This window comes from Carassius auratus, chromosome 28 (genome assembly GCF_003368295.1).
Source record: "Carassius auratus strain Wakin chromosome 28, ASM336829v1, whole genome shotgun sequence".
Classification (NCBI taxonomy): Eukaryota; Metazoa; Chordata; class Actinopteri; order Cypriniformes; family Cyprinidae; genus Carassius; species Carassius auratus.
This window is the reverse complement of record NC_039270.1, coordinates 12,685,927-12,703,960: the sequence shown is the minus strand read 5'-3', so window position 1 is coordinate 12,703,960 and position 18,034 is coordinate 12,685,927. Positions and strand designations below refer to the sequence as shown.

The 18,034-nt window shown below is 40.3% G+C and overlaps 2 protein-coding genes across 15 annotated transcripts in view; one reads left to right on the top strand and one right to left on the bottom strand.

The window, feature by feature from the left end:
• The first annotated feature begins 1,720 nt into the window (after window positions 1-1,720).
• On the top strand, window positions 1,721-8,829 carry LOC113046823 (chromobox protein homolog 8-like). 2 transcript variants are annotated; one of them, XM_026207857.1, is made up of 6 exons: window positions 1,722-2,017; window positions 3,097-3,140; window positions 3,860-3,925; window positions 5,650-5,716; window positions 6,167-6,497; window positions 7,496-8,829. In XM_026207857.1, exons 1-6 carry the CDS (start codon window positions 1,943-1,945, stop codon window positions 8,092-8,094), a joined length of 1,182 nt encoding a protein of 393 aa, XP_026063642.1. In that variant the 5' UTR covers window positions 1,722-1,942; the 3' UTR covers window positions 8,095-8,829. The 2 variants fall into 2 exon arrangements, with proteins under 2 accessions (XP_026063643.1, XP_026063642.1); XM_026207858.1 differs by lacking the exon at window positions 3,860-3,925 and having other exon boundaries at window positions 1,721-2,017.
• Window positions 8,830-10,787: 1,958 nt separating this feature from the next.
• Window positions 10,788-18,034, bottom strand: part of ep300b (EP300 lysine acetyltransferase b) — a 35,369-nt gene continuing 28,122 nt past the window's right edge. For all 13 annotated transcript variants that reach the window (XM_026207843.1, XM_026207849.1, XM_026207850.1 and 10 more), the window contains exons 25-30: window positions 16,218-16,364; window positions 15,799-16,078; window positions 15,397-15,564; window positions 14,963-15,124; window positions 14,593-14,874; window positions 10,788-14,455 (exon numbers count right to left, since the gene is read on the bottom strand). In XM_026207843.1, the coding sequence (XP_026063628.1) occupies window positions 11,285-14,455; window positions 14,593-14,874; window positions 14,963-15,124; window positions 15,397-15,564; window positions 15,799-16,078; window positions 16,218-16,364 (4,210 nt within the window). In that variant the 3' untranslated portion in view covers window positions 10,788-11,284. The remainder of the gene's footprint in view (window positions 14,456-14,592; window positions 14,875-14,962; window positions 15,125-15,396; window positions 15,565-15,798; window positions 16,079-16,217; window positions 16,365-18,034) is intronic.

Sequence of the window (18,034 nt, the reverse complement as noted above, 5' to 3'; positions counted from 1 at the left end):
TGGCAAAAACAGTCGCGCTCCTTCCTCAGTGCGCGCGAACTCTCGTGGTGAATCGTGCTCGGTGCAGCGCTAAAGGGACGAATGGAGTTTGGCAAGCCATTTTAACATTCTTTCATTAAAACTAACTGGTATCTATTCTACTTATTTTTTGTTGCAAGTTAAAATAATAGCTTATGTAGGCTAAGTCGTTCTTGTCAAAAAGTTTAAATGTACTATAGTACTTCATTGTCTTGCTAGTTACTGAAATTGTCCCGAAAAAAACTGTTCTAATTTATTCAACATGTATTTCTTCTTCTGGTTTTCTTTAATGCCAATCTGTGGTTCTGGTTATTTTGTTAATGTTTTCATTTTTAGTTGAACTCTAAAGTGTCCTCGAGTCTACCCATTTACTTGTTAAAATTTACTTCATATTTGTGTTTTGTTTTCATATATCTGAGAATGGAGAAATTATACTGATCCATATAAAAAATTTCAATTATTACTTATTTCATATTGATATTATTCATCTTTAACAAAAACATAAAAAGAAATAGAGTGAGCTGGATTCAGTTAAAACAGCCACTGACAGCTGAAACAGATGTACACTCTACCCCAGGCTTTTTTTATTCTTTTCAGTGAGCAGCTCTTAGTGATTTGCTGCATTTCTTTGGTGAAATACATGTTTGTGTATGTTTTATTTAATCTATAAAATCGGTATTGTGATATAAATTATCTTATTTTATGCATAGCTAGATACAGTCATCTAAACTAGTCCCGCATAAATCTTTTCACATGGTGAAAACGTCTGATATTGAGCTTAAAAGAAATGTTTTCATTTATGAATGAATGAATGAATGATGCATTTATATAGCACTATTATGTACTGCTGTACACCCAAAGCACTTTACAACACTGTGGGGGGAGTGGGGTGGGGGTCTCTCCTCAACCACCACCAGTGTTCAGCATCCACCTGGATGATGCGACCACAGCCACAGGACTACGGTGCCAGTGTGCTCACCACACACCAGCTACAGGCGGAGACGAGAGAGTCATAGAGCCATTCAAGTGGATGGGGTTTATCATGATAGACAAGGGCATGAGAGTTCCTTTTTATTTAAAAAAAAATGTACTTAACCTTAACTTATGGGTCTACTCAGTTTTATTTATCATGGTACCAGATGTAGTTACTTAGATCTACTTTTTTTTCTTTTTTCTTTTTTAATCTACTCAGTTCCTATGGTATATTACACCTGACTTCATTACTTTAAAATGTACTCAGTATTTTGAGTATTACTCAGTAAAGTGGAAAATAGTAGAATTATTAGTCTATACACCAGTTGTTGTAACTAACTATACTAGTAAACATTTAAAGTGGATCAAAGTTGTCCTAAAACCAAAATGCTTTCTTGTTTTAGGACAACTTTAACTTTTTTGATCCACTTCAAATGTTGACAACTGTAGGATTTTTTTAATTAAACAATTAATTATCCTCAACTCTATACATTAAAACTAGCGAATAACTAATATCCACCTAATAACAACTGCAATATTACTGGTAACTAGACAAATATAATGTTATACAAAGAACACTAAAAAGGAGACTAGCCACTATTAGACTACTAACTAGTAAATCAAAAATGTAACAATAATAGACTCTTTAAAAGAATACATGTAAACACGGCTTGCCATAGACGGAGAAGTGGGTGAGCGCGAGCGCGTAGAGCGTGCACGCGCCAAGCCAAGCCAGTGCGTGCATGTGTCGCAGACTTTAAAACTCAGAGAGAGCTGAAACAGCGGCGGACTGGAGAGAGCTCCAAGAGTAGCCTACTGGTGGCTTTAAATCCTAAATAAATCAATCAAAAAACACTCTACGTGTGTAAGCAGAATAGTTAAGCGGCATTTTATCACCTGAAGAGGAAGATCTGGAGAGATAAGAAAACTGTTTGCTGCACTGGATGATCTCATGAACATGGAGCTGTCATCAATTGGAGAGCAAGTGTTTGCTGTGGAGTCAATAACGAAGAAGAGAATCAGAAAGGTAAGGACGTTGCTGGTGCTGACTATAAAATGGACTTTGGTCAGTTGCTTTGATGCAGTTTATTTTATCACACTGTTTACTTTCTGTTTTGAAATGATTATTGCCTCCGAAGTCCGCACAGTTTTCTTCTGTTGCCAGTTCAGGAATGACTCACGAGTGAATAACACCTAAGCTTGCGTAACGTTTCGGAAGTTTCTCGTTGCACCGCTCCTCGTGTGCAAAAACCCTGCGGTAACTTGTATGTTATTGTCTGAAGTTTGGGAATTTTTCTAGGGTCTGACCCTTACATCGCGAGCGCTAGAGATGGAGGGGGTGTGTGTAGAGAACAGCGCGTGTCATCATCATCGCCATCGATGCGCGTTTCGCTCGGAAAGGCTATTCGCACGCGCGCAGGGTCAAGGATGATGCGTGTAACATCCGCTCAGTTGTCAAAATAATCGGACCAGCTAAGACCAACGGCAGAATAAACAAGAATAAAGATGTTTGGATAGCGATTAATAAAATGGGTCATGTTTATTAATAGAACACCCACGAGCAAGTATCTCTTTTGGTAGGTGTTTGTTTTATTTATTTATTATGTTGCCTGTGGTATACAGCCAGATATACAGTAATAGCAAGTGGTGATGATGATGACTAACGCTGCATGTGCACGCGGGTTTCGTTTCATATGCTCGAGCACGAGGGGGAGGGGGGACCTTCGCAGCTCCACACGTTGCACAAAACGAGTTGTTTACGCGTTTCCATGGCCCCACCTATTTCCATCCCATGAATGTTCCCGAAACTTGCAGTTTTTTTTTTTTTTTAATGGAACTCGCGAGCTCACCCCTTTTAGACTTGACGCGCCGTAACATTCTCGAACGTAGAATCGAGAATAGCGAACGTAACGCTAACGCATAATCTTTGATGTCAAAATACTACTGAGCACTGACATCTTAAAGAGACAGGCATGCTTCTTCAAAATCTGTGGGAAGTTTTGTATCAGGGGTTTGTTGTGGATAGAATGGTGATGTATGTCTCCCTCTCAACTTTAAAACTGAAAGTGACTTTTTATTACTTTCTCTTTCTCTTTCTCATTTCAGGGAAACGTGGAATATCTGCTAAAGTGGCAAGGATGGCCACCTAAGTAAGTTCTCATGTAAGACTGCAAAAACAGTAATTTTATCAAAGACCAAATACAACCTACAAAGAGGACATGATATGTGGGTGAATCCTACAAAAGCATGCCAAGGTCGCGTTTCACCAGCCCCCATAATGTTTTACATCAAATTATTATTTTCACTCATGTCATGTATTTTATGGCTGAATCTCACAAAACTTATTAAGATCATGTCCTGGTCATATTTAATTAATATAATATAAAAAAATAACAACTTGTATTTTACATGAAGATAATGAGCCCTAATTTTAGGAACATAAAGATGATGTGCATTGCAACATTAATTTAATAACAGTTTCCATTGTTGTTATTTATACATTTATTTAATGCAAGGTTTTTTTTTTTTTTTTTTTTAATTGGTCTAAGGCATAACATTAAATACTGTCATTATATATATGTATATATATATATATATATATATATATATATATATATATATATATATATATATACACATGAAATATGATGAAATATGGTATATTCTTAACAGGTTTTCACAAAATTCACCAAAAGAGAAGACAATATGATGGTCTGTTAAAAATATTTTAAAAAAAAAAGGGGGGGGGGGGCAAAAATGACTGTAAATTGTAAAATTAAATTCAGGGGCAAAAAAAAATGATCTGAGTTTGAAACTCTTTTAGCCATGTGCTGCTCCAATGATCTGGGACTGTCTGTGTGACTGTCAGGTACAGCACCTGGGAACCAGAGGACAACATATTGGACCCTCGTCTTGTCCTTGCCTATGAAGAAAAGTAAGTCGCACTCTGGGAAACTTTGGTAACCAGTGTTGGGGAAAGTTACTTTTAAAAGTAATGCATTGCAATATTGGGTTACTCCCCCCAAAAAGTAACTAATTACGTTACTTAGTTACTTTTTATGGAAAGTAATGCATTACTTTCGCGTTACTATTTAAATATGAGACGGGATTGATTGTTTTTAATAAGAAGTTCTATTTATAGTAAGTGTAAAAGCCCCTTCACACCAAAATGTGTTATGAATAAACCTCAGTCTAAAGGTCTGTAAAGGAAAGTCGATTCACATCCGTACAGTAGAAAATGGAGAAGGTTCAACTCTTCAGCAAAAAAACAAAACAAAAAAAAAACACAATTAAGCACAATTGTTACTATATCTAAAGTCATTTTTGCTTATTAGTATCGTTGATCTGGATCATCATTTTATTTATCACTGGCTCTGCACCCATTTACCTAAATTTACTTCAGACTTATGTGCCCTCTAGAAGCTTGAATTCTGCAAGTGAACGTCGCTTGATTGTGCCATCCCAAAGAAGGACAAAGTCACTTTTACGGACTTTTAAATTACCGTATTTTTCAGACTATAAGTCGCACCTAAGCATAAGTCGCATCAGTCCAAAACTACGTCATGACGAGGAAAAAAAACATATATAAGTCGCACTGGACTATAAGTCGCATTCATTTACAACCAAGAACCAAGAGAAAACATTACCGTGTACAGCCGCTGTCTATGCTGCTCAGTGGCAGACTACAGGAGCATTGAGCAGCATAGAGCGCCCTTTCACGGCTCTAGACGGTAATGTTTTCTCTTGGTTCATGTCAAATACATTTTTATAAATAAGTTGCACCTGACTATAAGTCACAGGACTAGACAAACTATGAATAAAAGGGCGAATTATAGTCTGGAAAATACGGTAAATGTTCCCTCCTGGTGGAATGACCTCCCCAACTCAACCCGAGCAGCTCTAAGAATCGGCTTAAAACACATTTCTTCCATCTTTATTTTACCCTCTAAACCAGGTGTGCTCAACCCTGCTCCTGGCGATCGACTGTCCTGCAAAGTTTAGCTCCAATCCTAATCAAACACACCTGAAGCAACTAATCAAGGTCTTCAGGCTCACTTAAAAATTAAAGACAGGTGTGTTTGATTAGGGTTGGAGCCAAACTTTGCAGGATAGTCGATCGCCAGGAACAGGGTTGGGCACCCCTGCTCTAAACTGAGCACTCTCTATTCTAATTCTATTCTTAAAAAAAAAGCTTTCTAATCTTTTTGTATTCTGTCTGTTTTCTTTTCATTTATAATACAATTAACAAAAGCACAAAAGAAAGACCTCTAACACTAGCTTGCTCTGTTCTTTTATTTATTATATTATAGCACTTGTATATCATTGCTCTTTTGGGATGAATTAATGCAATTTCACATTTAGTCTAGAACTACCTCATGTTCACACACTGCCTCTGTACTTCCGATTTCTCCCATTATGTGGACAGGAGACTTGTCAGTCAACAAATGGGAAAACACTTTTGAAAAAGTAACTGATATTTTCTTGTAAATGAAAAAAGTAATGCGTTACTTTACTAGTTACTTGAAAAAAGTAATCTGATAACGTAACTCGTGTTACTTGTAATGCGTTACCCCCAACACTGTTGGTTACTGATGGGGAGATGAATAGGCTGGAGGCAATGGGATGATCTTTCCTTTCCATATCTCTCCCTTTTTACAGAGAGGAGAAGGAAAGAGCTCTGGCTTATAAGAGGAAAGGCTTGAGACCCCGTCAAGTTATTCTGCGGGTATGAGTTATCTCTTCACTGTTTTGAATTTTTTATTTGTATTTTTTACTGTAATGCACAAACTCTGCATTATTTTGCCTAAGACAGTATTTGAAGCTTCATCCAACTGTTGTGTCCTGTGTATGCAGCTTCTGTAACAAAAGGTACCTAGGCCAAAGATTTTATATCGATTCATAGATCATATATCCAACAATCTGATACACATAATAAAATAGATCTGATGGACTAAAATGTCCCAGGATCTGAAATTAGCATCTACAGGGTACCTTACTTGACTTTCTGACATGGTTCAAAACAGTTCTCTGTAAGTGCATCAATGGAGCAATCTAGATTGCAAGATAATGTACCGCAGAAGTTTTTAAGAAATTTCAGTATTTCAGAAAGCGCAATCTAATTTAGCCGGTATATGCAACATCTGATAAGCACTGCATAATCTCAATTTACCAACAGAACCTCTACCCAATGGACCTGCGAAGTAAACATAAGGTTTCAGATAAATCCACCCCGAGAATCCGCCTGTCACTCACCCGCTCCATGGGGACAGAAATAGACCAGAATGGGCGGCGCTGCCAGCGCTTAGAGAAACGCAAGAACAGACGGTACAGGTCCAAACTCATGAATGACATCAAACGATTCCAGCAACCAAGAAGACATCCACTTCTTCTAAAAGACTCAGAGAAAGAATGGGATGGAGATGAGGAAGATGAGCAAAAGAGAAAGGTGAAGAAGATGAGAGCAAACGAAGAAAACACACCAGAAGTGCACCAGGACATTCCAAGTGGTAGGTGTTGTGTGGCATCAATGCAAAAACTGTTGCTAAGATACACTGCGAAGAACATATTCAGGGGTCATGAGGGCCATTCTGAAAAACCGTGCCAGATATTTTGAATCACAGTGTCAACTGGCCAACACGTGTGATTGAGAAATACTCAGCTGTGAATATTCACCCAAAAATGACAATGTCATTTAAAAGATACTTTGTCTTTGCGAAACGCTAAAAGTAGTTTTGTTTTAGTTACTCTATTTCTTACAATGAAAGTGAATGACCATCAAAGATAAAAAACTGGACCAAAAACGCACCATAAATGCATCCCACAAGAAATTTTGCCAAAAATATAAAGTCTTCTAGAGCCATTTCACATTTTGTGTGAGGAATGACTCATTTAAAATGTCGAAAATCTATTGAACTCTCCATTATAGCATTCAAATCTCATTCAAATGCATTAAAGCCATTTTCAGATCTTTAGTTGTCATGTTTGATGTCAGTGATGTTGAACATTGGTTCTTATGTCTTGTGATTGATCGCCACTGAAGTGAAATCTAACGTGATGTGAGATTTTCAGAGCTTTGTTTCCCAAAATCATCATAAGCCTAAGTAGATGGAGACCACTGGTGCCAATGGTTTCTACAATCTACTTGGGCTTACGATGTGTTTGGGAAACACATCCCAAGTTGATTTGCTTGTCATTTTATAAAATACATTTCACAAAGTAGTCCGTACGACTCATGCAATTCCAGTTCTTTGAAGTTAGACAGTAGGAACAAAGTGATATTTATAGTTATTCACCAAAATCTTCCTTTCTGCTGTAGCTTTCCAAAGACCCTTTTGCATTCGAGTACATTCAAACTTGCTTTCGGTGAAGATTATTGATGCTAAATGTTTTTTGACATAACTTAAAGCAAAGTAGTTCATATGTGTCTTGAACAAATTTAAGGTCACTAAATAACTTTCTGTTTCAGCTGAAAAATATCATTGAAAGTTCTGTCGTTTTCCATCAGGTCAAGAGATGTCGGAGGGGTACAACTCTTCGGCAGAACATGAAGCTGTAATCACCATTGAGGAAACTGAGAACTGCTCTTCCATTTTTGACCACGCCGAGAAGCCAAGCAAGGATACAGGTCCAGTTTTAGGAGCAACAGTATACAGTACAATCACCAACACACAAGAGAAAGAGCCAGTCACAAACAGTGCAGGGGGTGAAGACTCTGTACGGGTATCACACGACACAACAAACACTGACCAATCACTACACAACAGCACCAAGTCAGGAGCCAAGCAAGGTGTGTTTGACCAAGTCAAAGAACAGAACAGACCTTCGGTTATCGAGGTACATTCGAGCGTTAAATGTAGACAGGATGAGGTAAGTGAAAGGGGCAAGCTAGACAGTACAGGGGCCAAAGAAATGGAAGGGATGGATGCTGTTGTTACAGCAGACTGCACATTATTACAGGTCCCAGTTGACCAATCACAGACTCCCTCCACCACCACAGTGCATCCTGGGAAAGTCATTGTGACTCAGGTGACAATAAATTCCTTGACCGTCACCTTCAAAGAAGCCATGAGTGCAGAAGGCTTTTTTAATGGCTATGGGCTTTAGGTGTAAGTTGACAAAGGAACCCAGGAATATACCATAGATTTATGTACCAAGTAAATAATACAGTTTGCAGTAGTGAAGCAGATATTGCCTAAATAAGGTAAAGATATTCACAAGGTATTTGTTTTCTTCAGTTTGTCCTTGTGTCAATATGTGGTTAAATAACTGTTGAAGGACGACATTTCTGATTATACTCAGTGATGCTGTATACGAAGACTTTAAGCATGTAATGAAGTGAATCTCTGTGTCTGTACCACTACTTTACCATCAGCAGCAGTCATTGACAATTACTTGACAAAGTCATTGACATAACAAAGAGAAACTGTTTTTCAGTTCCGACTTGAAGACAAAACTACTGTTCCGTCGCCTCTTTTGTCCTGTAACCAAACAGGTGGGAAAAGGAAAGGCCACCTGTCTTTGTTCCCATATCTGCACCTGAGCTGTCTTCACTTCGGAGGCCTTTGTGCATTTTTAAAGAGACAGTATTGGTTTACATTCACAGCTGCTGCACCGGATGCTTTCGTAGGGGTAGATCCTGTTCATCTGAACACGTGCTTTAGGTGTGCTTTTAGCATGGCAGAAATCAAAGCCAGGCCTATATTACATGTATTGGTCATTGTGATAACTGAACATGGCTTGTCAGCTCTGTTGTTGCACTCACATGTGACAACTACACTTTTTTTGCTTGTATTTACAGCAAATAAATGGAAAAATAAAGTTGTGGGTGATTTTAATTAATTTCTGTGCATAAGGCAATTTGTGCATAAGATTCAAATATATACTGATATACTGATATATATATATATATATATATATATATATATAGATAGATAGATAGATAGATAGATAGATAGATAGATAGATAGATAGTTGCAATTATGAGATATGAAGTTACAACTGTTGCAACTGGAGAATTGCAATTACAAGATATAGTCACAATTATGAGACAGGAAGCTGCTTTTTGTTCCTGTGAGGAAGCTTCTAAAACTAAAACTTCTAACTAATCCTTATTACATGCTCTGAAATACTCAAACAGCTAAAGTATTGTCAGCCAATCATTGTCACAAAAACCCAGGAGGAGAATCTGAAGTTGATATTCTCTATAGTCAGTGGAACCAAGTAAATTTTGTAAAATACTAGTCACAAATTATAAAACATCATAGATCAATGGAGCACAAGGTCATATTTGATGGCCCTAAAACAGATACTTAAAGAAAAAAAAGAAAAAGTTAAATAATGAAAATGAATCGGAATTAGACGCATGTTCATGAGAGTACCACGACACATGTGTGTGGTGGTGGTGAAGCAGGAGCCGAGGCTCTTGATGTAGAACCCGGATGCACTGCGGCTTGTTCGTAAAGAGAGGAATGTACACGTATGAATCATGGTACTCTCATGAACGCACATTGAATTCTGACATGAAGAAATTAAATAATGTCTTTATTTTTGTTTTCCATCACATAAAAAGTATTCTCGTAGTTGCATAACATTAAGGTTAAACCACTGATGGCACATGGACTATTATGATGTCCTTACTACCTTTCTGGGCCTTAACCATGGCTTGTACCCTTGCAGTCTAAGGAGGGTCAAGAGAACTCTCAGATTTCATCAAAAAAAAATCTTAATTTGTGTTCTGAAGATGAATGAAAGTCTTAGAGATTTGGAAAGACAGCAGTAATTAATGACAATTTTCATTTGTGGGTGAATTAACCCATTAACCACTCAGGGAAAGACACTAAAACCACACTTTTACCAGGGAATCTCTACAGTTCCTTTTTATCACCTCTAGGTTGATTTGCAGGAGCAGCAGTTTCTTCAGCATTGGTCTGAACATCAACCGGCAATGACAGCTGGCTGATGAGTCAACTATGACCAGCCTAACAGCTCTTATTAACACATTTAAACAAACAAACCCAAATCCAAGAACACTGCCATTCTGCCAGAAGAAAGTGTATCTTTTTGAGTAGAATAAAGAAATAAAAGATCAAAGCAGAAAGGCAAATGGTAAAAAAAATTCCAATCTTTAAATTGTCCTCAAAAACACATGACCAATAAATAAATTTTGTTATATTCATTTTATTAAAAAAAAAAAAAAGTCCACAGTTTGTGTTTCCTTTGTACAGTACAAAATATTCAAATAAAACTCCCAAAGTTCAGAGCAAAGAAAATTCTGGAAGTGGAGGAAAAGTAGGTGTGGTACTGAAGGAGGATGAAAACAGTAAAATCAGTGGCTCGTCTCTCCTTCTGCATTGTTTCACTGCTCCATACAGTTCATATGTGAAACACTGCTCAATATGATATTAGCGAGAGCAGAACAACTCCGGCACCACATCCAAATACATACACACACAAATACACACAAAACGTTCATCCAACCAGTACAGACACCTCCACTACCCAGTAAGTCTTATAAGGAGTGCACAAACATTCTGAGGGTGGGTGTGGGCATCTACAAACTTATCCTGTTGCAATAGAAGTGATGTCCAATGGAATTTCCAATATGGCATGAAATGAGATCCATTGGGCAGCAGAACGCACACCAAACCCGATCCCCCAACACTGTAATTTATATTATACTCAATAACCTAAATCTCCATCTTAAGGAAAGGAATAGCTCCCCATTTTAATAGGTATTAACAAAAATATATTCTATCTGAACTGTAGCAGTCTCTGGGAACACACATGAACAAAATCCATCATGACAACAAATGAAAAAGCTAGAATAAATAAAATGCAAAACTCAACATTTACAAGGAAGATATGCATGATGTTCCAATAATTATAATAATATAGGCATCACAACGTTTGAAATGTTCCATATGACTCTGTAAAACACATAACAGAGACTGGTACATGGTGGAACAATATATAAAAAAAGTTCTTAATCATTTGCGCTTTAATTCTATACCACTTTTAAAATCTTAAAAAATATCTCTTGGAAAAGGAAACGTACTCCCCAGGACCTGACGTTGAAAATATTACTTGTGGTTTGTTCTGAGGCTGAGAAACAATCCTCTCTATGTACACAACTGGCAAAATAAAAAGAAAGAAAACAACCCCTCTACTTATTTGCTATCTCTCTAGGTGGGTCCATTTTCAAAGAATTTATGATGAAATACACTAAACTCATCCTTGTAGTATAAAAAAAAAATCTAACACTGTCTCTGGTGAGGTTTTGTGAATTCCGTAATAACTATAGGTCTAAAGGGTTATTCATATTAATGGCAAGGTCCTGGCCACTAGGGGGCGGCATATCATTAGCTCCAGGTCCATGGAGTCCTGCCAAGTTACTGAGTTGAGACAGCATGGCGTTCTGATCTGCACCAAATCCACTTGGGTCTTTAGAGTTGTGCTGTGGCTGTTGGGGAGGAGGAGGAGGTGGAGCCATGCCTGAATGATGCTGCTGAAGGTGGTTGGGATGCGGAGAACCTGTTTGGGTCTGAGGAGAGATGTGGTGAGGCGAGGGGTGTGGTTGCTGGCGCGGGGATGGACTTGAGTGAGGTGGCTGGGACTGGGGTCGCGGGGAGGGCTGTGGGGAACAGACCTGGTTGAGCTGTTGGCCCTGCAAGTGGGGCGATTGAGACATCTGATGCTGCTGCGGGCTCATGGGATTGTTCTGCTGTGCTGGTGAGGTGCCACTGAGATGTTGCTGCTGTTGAAGCATACGTTGATGCAAGGCCTGTTGCAATAATGCCTGTGATGTTTGTAGACCGGGACCTCCTTGTGTGGGCTGTGGACCTCCTCCATGCCCCACATCAGAACCTTGCGATGCTGCATTCTGCTGCTGTTGCATCTGTAGCTGGTGTTGTGGCGAGTGAGACATCTGATGCTGCTGCGGGCTCATGGGGTTGTTCTGCTGTGCCGGTGAGGTGCCACTGAGATGTTGCTGCTGTTGAAGCATACGTTGATGCAAGGCCTGTTGCAATAATGCCTGTGATGTTTGTAGACCAGGACCTCCTTGTGTGGGCTGTGGACCTCCTCCGTGTCCCACATCAGGACCTTGCGATGCCGCTTTATGCTGCTGTTGCATCTGTAGCTGGTGTTGCTGTGCAAGCCTCTGTTGCAAGGCAGCTGCAGCTTGCTGTTGCGCAGGGTTGCCTGGAAAATTCTGCTGCTGGCCAGGTTGCACACCTTGTAGCTGTTGACCACCTGGCCGTACTGGCATGTTACCCTGCTGACTCATGTAAACTTGTTGCTGTTGGAATGCTGCATGATTACTCATTTGGTGCTGTTGCTGCTGCTGTTGCTGTTGTTGCTGCTGCTGTTGTTGTTGTTGTTGCTGCTGCTGAAACTGTAGTTGCTGTTGTCTTCTCATGACCAGATCTCTAAACTGTGGATTCATGTTGGCCATGTTTGGAACCCCCTGACCCTGAATTCCTTGCTGCTGTTGTTGCTGTTGTTGCTGTTGTTGTTGTTGCTGCTGCTGCAGTTGCTGCTGCTGCTGCTGCTGCTGCTGTAATATCGGTCGCTGTTGCATTTGCTGCTGCTGTTGCAGCTGCTGCTGCTGCTGCAGTTGCTGCTGTAATATCGGTCGCTGTTGCATTTGCTGCTGCTGTTGCATTTGCTGCTGCTGTTGGAGCTGCGGAAGTTGAGTTTGCATGTTAACACCCTGTCCAAGGTGCATGCCAGGCTGGGACACCCCAGTATTGACACCCACTGGCTGGCCTCCCATAGGTCCTGGCCCACCCTGTGGTAAAGCAGGGCCACCTGTACCTCCTTTATACTTGTGAACCCGCTGCTTGATAAATGCTGCCATTAGTTGTGGGTTAGACCGAAGAATATTAAGGACTTGCTGCTGCTGTAGAGGAGAGCTTGGAGATCGCAGAGTCTGCAACAGATCCTGCAGGGCTCCCTGAGGCAGATTGCCAGCTGCTGCCCCACTTGCTATGCCACTCTGTAGACCAGCCTGCACTATACTCATCAAGGCGTTTCGATTCAGCATTTGGGATGCTTGCTGTTGTTGCATTTGTTGCTGCTGCTGCTGCTGCGGAGGGGGCTGCATTGCAACCATTCCCGGTTGAGCCATCATGGCAGGCCTATGCTGGGCTGGCATAACCTGCCCTGGCCACTGTTGCTGCTGAGGCTGAAGTGGTGGGTTCATTCTCGGCTGCTGTAGATGCATTTGTGGTGGAATTTGGCCTTGGACAACTGACTGTTGGGGTTGCTGCTGCTGCATGGGCCCAGCTCCAACCATAATTCCCTGAGATCCTTGCTGCTGCTCCATCTGCACTCTGTTAGCTGATGCTTGTGCCTGCGAGGCTATTCCTTGTTGCCCTACCATGCCAATCCCAGGGTGGGCTACTCCCATCTGTCCCTGTGGCTGCTGATGGTGCTGCGGCATCATGCCAGCTTGTGCAGCCTGCCTTTGTAGCATCTGAACCTGTGCCATCTTTCGCTGTGCATCTGCCACTTGCTGGATCTTCATGGCTATCTCCACAGCTGCAGGCGGAGGACCTGAAGGTTGCTGTTGCTGGGACATGGGTGTTGTGCCTGGATTGTTGGGGAGTTGAGGAGGAGTTGCAGGACCAAGGCTTGGCTTACCCTGTGACTGTGGATTTGGGGAAGGACCTGTGGAATGGGGACCATATTGATTGTGTGGATGTGATAGTTGTCCCACAGGTTGTTGAGGAACCATTTGTTGCTGTGGTGAGGCCATCATCCCACCTGCACCTGGCATCTGCTGAAACTGGTGGTGGACAGGATGCTGAGGAGGCTGCTGAGGAGCTCCAGATGGGACTCCACCCACACCAGGTTGGGGCAGAGAAGTAAGGTTGGGTGTCAGCTGAGTGGGTGTCTGAGGGGTTGCAGGTTGCGTACCGACCGAAGTAGGTGTGCTAGGACCTGTGGCCCCATTATTGCCGGGGGATGGAAGACCTCCAGGAGGCCCACCGCCACATGGTGGTGGCTGCCCTACTCGCTGCATGGTGGCCATACGTCTACGCAGCATCTGCGCTTGTTGAAGCCGGTGCTGCAGCTGCTGCTGACGAAGCTTGTGCTTGATGTTGAGACAGAAGGGCACAGGACACTTGTTTTCCTGGCAGTGCTTAGCATGATAGCAACATAGTGCAATTAGTTGCTTGCAGATGGGACAGCCACCATTAGTCTTCCGTTTGCAGCCCTTGGTATGTTGCACTACTCTCTTCATCTTCTGGCAAGATGGCAAAGAGCAATTAGCATTGCGACACTGGCACGCATGCACCAGTGACTGAATGCAGCGTTGGATGCTTAGACGACGCGAGTCGCCAGGGTTCTGAGTGGAGGCTGCAGCTTGGTTGTTGCTCTCGTCATCAAGACCAAGTCCAAGTTTATCCATCTTGTGCTCATGGCCCTTAGTGTTGTAGCAAGTTATGCAGAGATCATAATCCTACAAAAGAGAGAGAGAGAGAGAAGGGTTGAAAAAGTTGCTCAGTGTTTTTATCTAAAAAACATGCATCACAGCATTTTTAGAAACCCTCTTCAAAGACATACCAAGTATCTTACATCCCACATGGCATTTCTTACCTCACAAACAGTGCAGTGAAAGCGCGTCTCAACATGGTGCTTGCATTCATTGCACGTGTAGACGAAGCGGTCCTGGCTCTGATTGTGCAGTTCTACTAGCATACACATTGAACTCCATTTGGCCCGCCTCAGCGAGCTGAATTCAAGGTGCTTGTCTCGTGCAAGAGTTAGGAAAGCATCTCGTCCGTCCATCAGATCGCAGGCCATCAGGGTGTCAGGGTCCAAAATGGGTGGAAGGGAATTGACAGAAGGGCCAGCAATGAGACGGATGACAAAGAAAACCTTGAAATTAAGCAGAGTGTAGATATTTGTGAATTCAGTCCATACATGTAAATGACAAATGCTTCAAATGTTTTTGGGAGCTACATACCTCTTTGTGTTTCTCCATCGTAGCATAGAGTTTCTGGGATAGATCATTTGAGACATTTGGCATGCCCGGTTTCTTTTTATTGGCTCGGCTCAAGCTGCCCTTGTTCTTGCTAGTCTTCTTGCTGTTCTTTTTTTTGGCATTCTTGCTGTCACCATTAGTAGCCTGGACAGTCAAAAACCATTCATCTTAAGCATCGTCATAATAATTAGGTTTTAAGGATACATATTAAAGAAGCTGCATTAGAATGAATTTTACCATCAAGTCAGAAACAAGAAAGGACAGTAGCTGTCTTAAAGCCCAAAGGATGTGTTAAGTTTTTCTAGAAGTACTTTTTAAAGTTACTTGGCTTACACAACAAATGTTTTCCTTCGGCACTTGAGTATGTTTTACCCCCAGTACAAAATTGTTACAAATCATTTAAGTCAATTTCTCACCTCAATGCTTTCACTAGAGGTGTTGTTTTCCTCTCTCTTCCGTTCTTCCTCCTCCTGTTCCAACTCTTTAATGCTCTCCTCCAAAACATTAGGCCAGAAATCACCCTCAAAATATGGGAGCTCCTTTGCACTGGTCAGACGATCCTCTGTTGCCTGCTTAAAAATGTCCTGGTTGAGGAGAAACATGCAATAGTTAACACATTGCTGTCAACAACAAGCCAAACAAGGGAAAAGACTATAGTGCTGTATGCTGATTCCTGTCGGCCAAAGTATTGCTGTCACTAGTGTTGTCACCGTACCAAAAATTCAGTATTCCGTACCGATACCAGTGAAAATCCACGGTTCTCGGTACAAATTTCAGTACCAAAGCAAAACACAAAAATATGCTAATAAAAAAAGTACCTTGTAGTCATGTATTATTCTCTCAGCTACCGCTTTGTCAAGCATCTTCTTGTACCACTCTTGTAGGCGTTTAGGTTTGGGAATCTTCTGATCTGATGGATGGCAGTGGAAGATGTAGTCATCACCTTCACTTGGAGGACAAGCCCAGATGTGGCCAGTGACAAACCCCATTTTTTTAACATACTCCAAGTATCCAATTAGGATCTCATGATAGACCCCGGTTCTCAGGTGACGGGGTTGGAAAAAGTGTACACTGTCAAGGTAGGAGATGTACACACGTCTGCATGGAGAAAGAGAGAGAGGCAGAGGATATTGCAAAGTTACTTGGGGTTTTTCAGACCCTCTTGTAATGTTATCCACATGAGGGAAATTCTGTGTGTGCTGAAGATGTGTGATTGTGTGTCTTTGTTATTTTTAACCTTTGATTGGGTGGAGGGCAGTCTGAGCCATATTCTTGCACATGCATTCCAAAGAAGCAGACATCTGTCCCATCAATATCTTCAAATCCAAACAGAGCCTTTGTCCTGTACGGGAATGACTCTGACATCTCTCCGCTATCAACAAACCTGTAAAAACACAGTAAATTCTTTAATCTTTTCATGATGTCCATTAAAGTGAGTTTTACTTATTTGTACAGCTTTAGAATCAAAGATCCATCATCAATACACTTAGCAATAGCAGAGTTTGTGTAATACATTGATCCAATGTTGTTTTCTCATCCTCCTAAAGTCCTGTCAAAGTAAGTCATTCATGGCATTCAATGTCTATTTACACAACTGACTGATGGTGAAGCAATGCAGTCATGTTCAGAGTTTAGAACAATTTTAATTTATGCAAATGAGCAACAAATCAATGAGACTGACTACCAATGTGAGTGAAAAAGACATCTCAAAATGCAAAAGTGATGCGTGAGCGGTCTCCTCTGAGATGCTGTACTTGAGTGCAAGCAAGATAAAGATGTTATTGTTTACTGCAAGCAATTCATCTGCCCACATACATCAATATAATAAAAAAAAATAAATGGAAAAGCGTGGGCATTCCAAGAGTTTGAATCATACAATATAATAATTGTTCATGTTCATGATAATCGTTCGAGTGCATACGATGAATTATACAGGGGTTAAAGCAAAAAAAAAATATTCCTGAGCCTGAACTTTTTCCCCCCAGGGGTTGGGGGTTGCGGGGGCGGACACATACAAAGGGTTATTTGGCAAATGAAAAATAACATTATTTGAAAATGATTTCCCTTGACAGGCTCAGACTACAGATTATGGTGGGATATTTGAAACCGCAATAACAAGAAAGTTTACGTTTTATGGTGCAAACACGTGTAACATTTAGGATGCTTTTGATATCGTTTTTCTGGTAAGATTTTTCCTTGACAGGGTACAAGATGACCTATAATCTAAAACATGAAATTTTGTTCAAAAGGAAATAATGGTAAATTAAATACTAGGAAATATAAAATGTAAAATAGGAAGCATACAAAGACAGTTTGCTACAGATCAGTTCAATTAATTATAACAAAAACATTCAAATGGTCCAAGAACTGGTAACTTAAACAGGGCTCATACTGATACTGCTAAATAAAATTCCAGGACCTTCAAGGACTTGCACTAGTTTTTGGTTTTCAAGGACTAAGGACTCTAATATATAAACTTATAATAATAAAAAAAAAGGAAAAAAATAAAGTGCAGCATATGCAGAGAATGCAATGACTGGCAACTTTAACATTTGAAAGAATACTATGGCAAAATTATCGCTTTCCTTATTCAAACTGATTTTTTTTTTTCATGAATACATGATTGATCTGAAGAATGAAAGCTGTATCGTATCATACACTTGGAAATGTACTGGAAATAACAGGTGTGCGACAGTGCACTTAGGGGAGACAAAATGCAGATACTTGGTTCACTAGAACGAGACACTGTTTTAATACTTCAAGAAATTTTCAAATGACAAAATATGTCTTCAATCACAAAAAGTAAACAATGCTGTTGTATAAAAAAAAAAAAACTAATCTAGGGATTAACTAATGATTATTTGGCTAATCAAGGAATCTACTTTATTTTGAAAAGTGAATAATCAGATTTTTTTTTTTAGGAATACAAATAGAACCAAGTCAAAAAGAGGCTTTAATATAAATGTATTTTTATATATATATATTAACGATATATAATAATTAGCCTAAAAAAGTATCAAAACCAAGTAAATGGTTTTATATATTTAACAGTGT

Coding starts and splice junctions, on each gene's coding strand:
- LOC113046823 (XM_026207857.1), top strand. CDS start 1,943: ATGAACATGGAGCTGTCATCAATTGGAGAGCAAGTGTTTGCTGTGGAG. Junction 3,141..3,859: donor TGGCAAGGATGGCCACCTAA/GTAAGTTCTCAT, acceptor TGTGACTGTCAG/GTACAGCACCTGGGAACCAG. Junction 6,498..7,495: donor GCACCAGGACATTCCAAGTG/GTAGGTGTTGTG, acceptor GTTTTCCATCAG/GTCAAGAGATGTCGGAGGGG.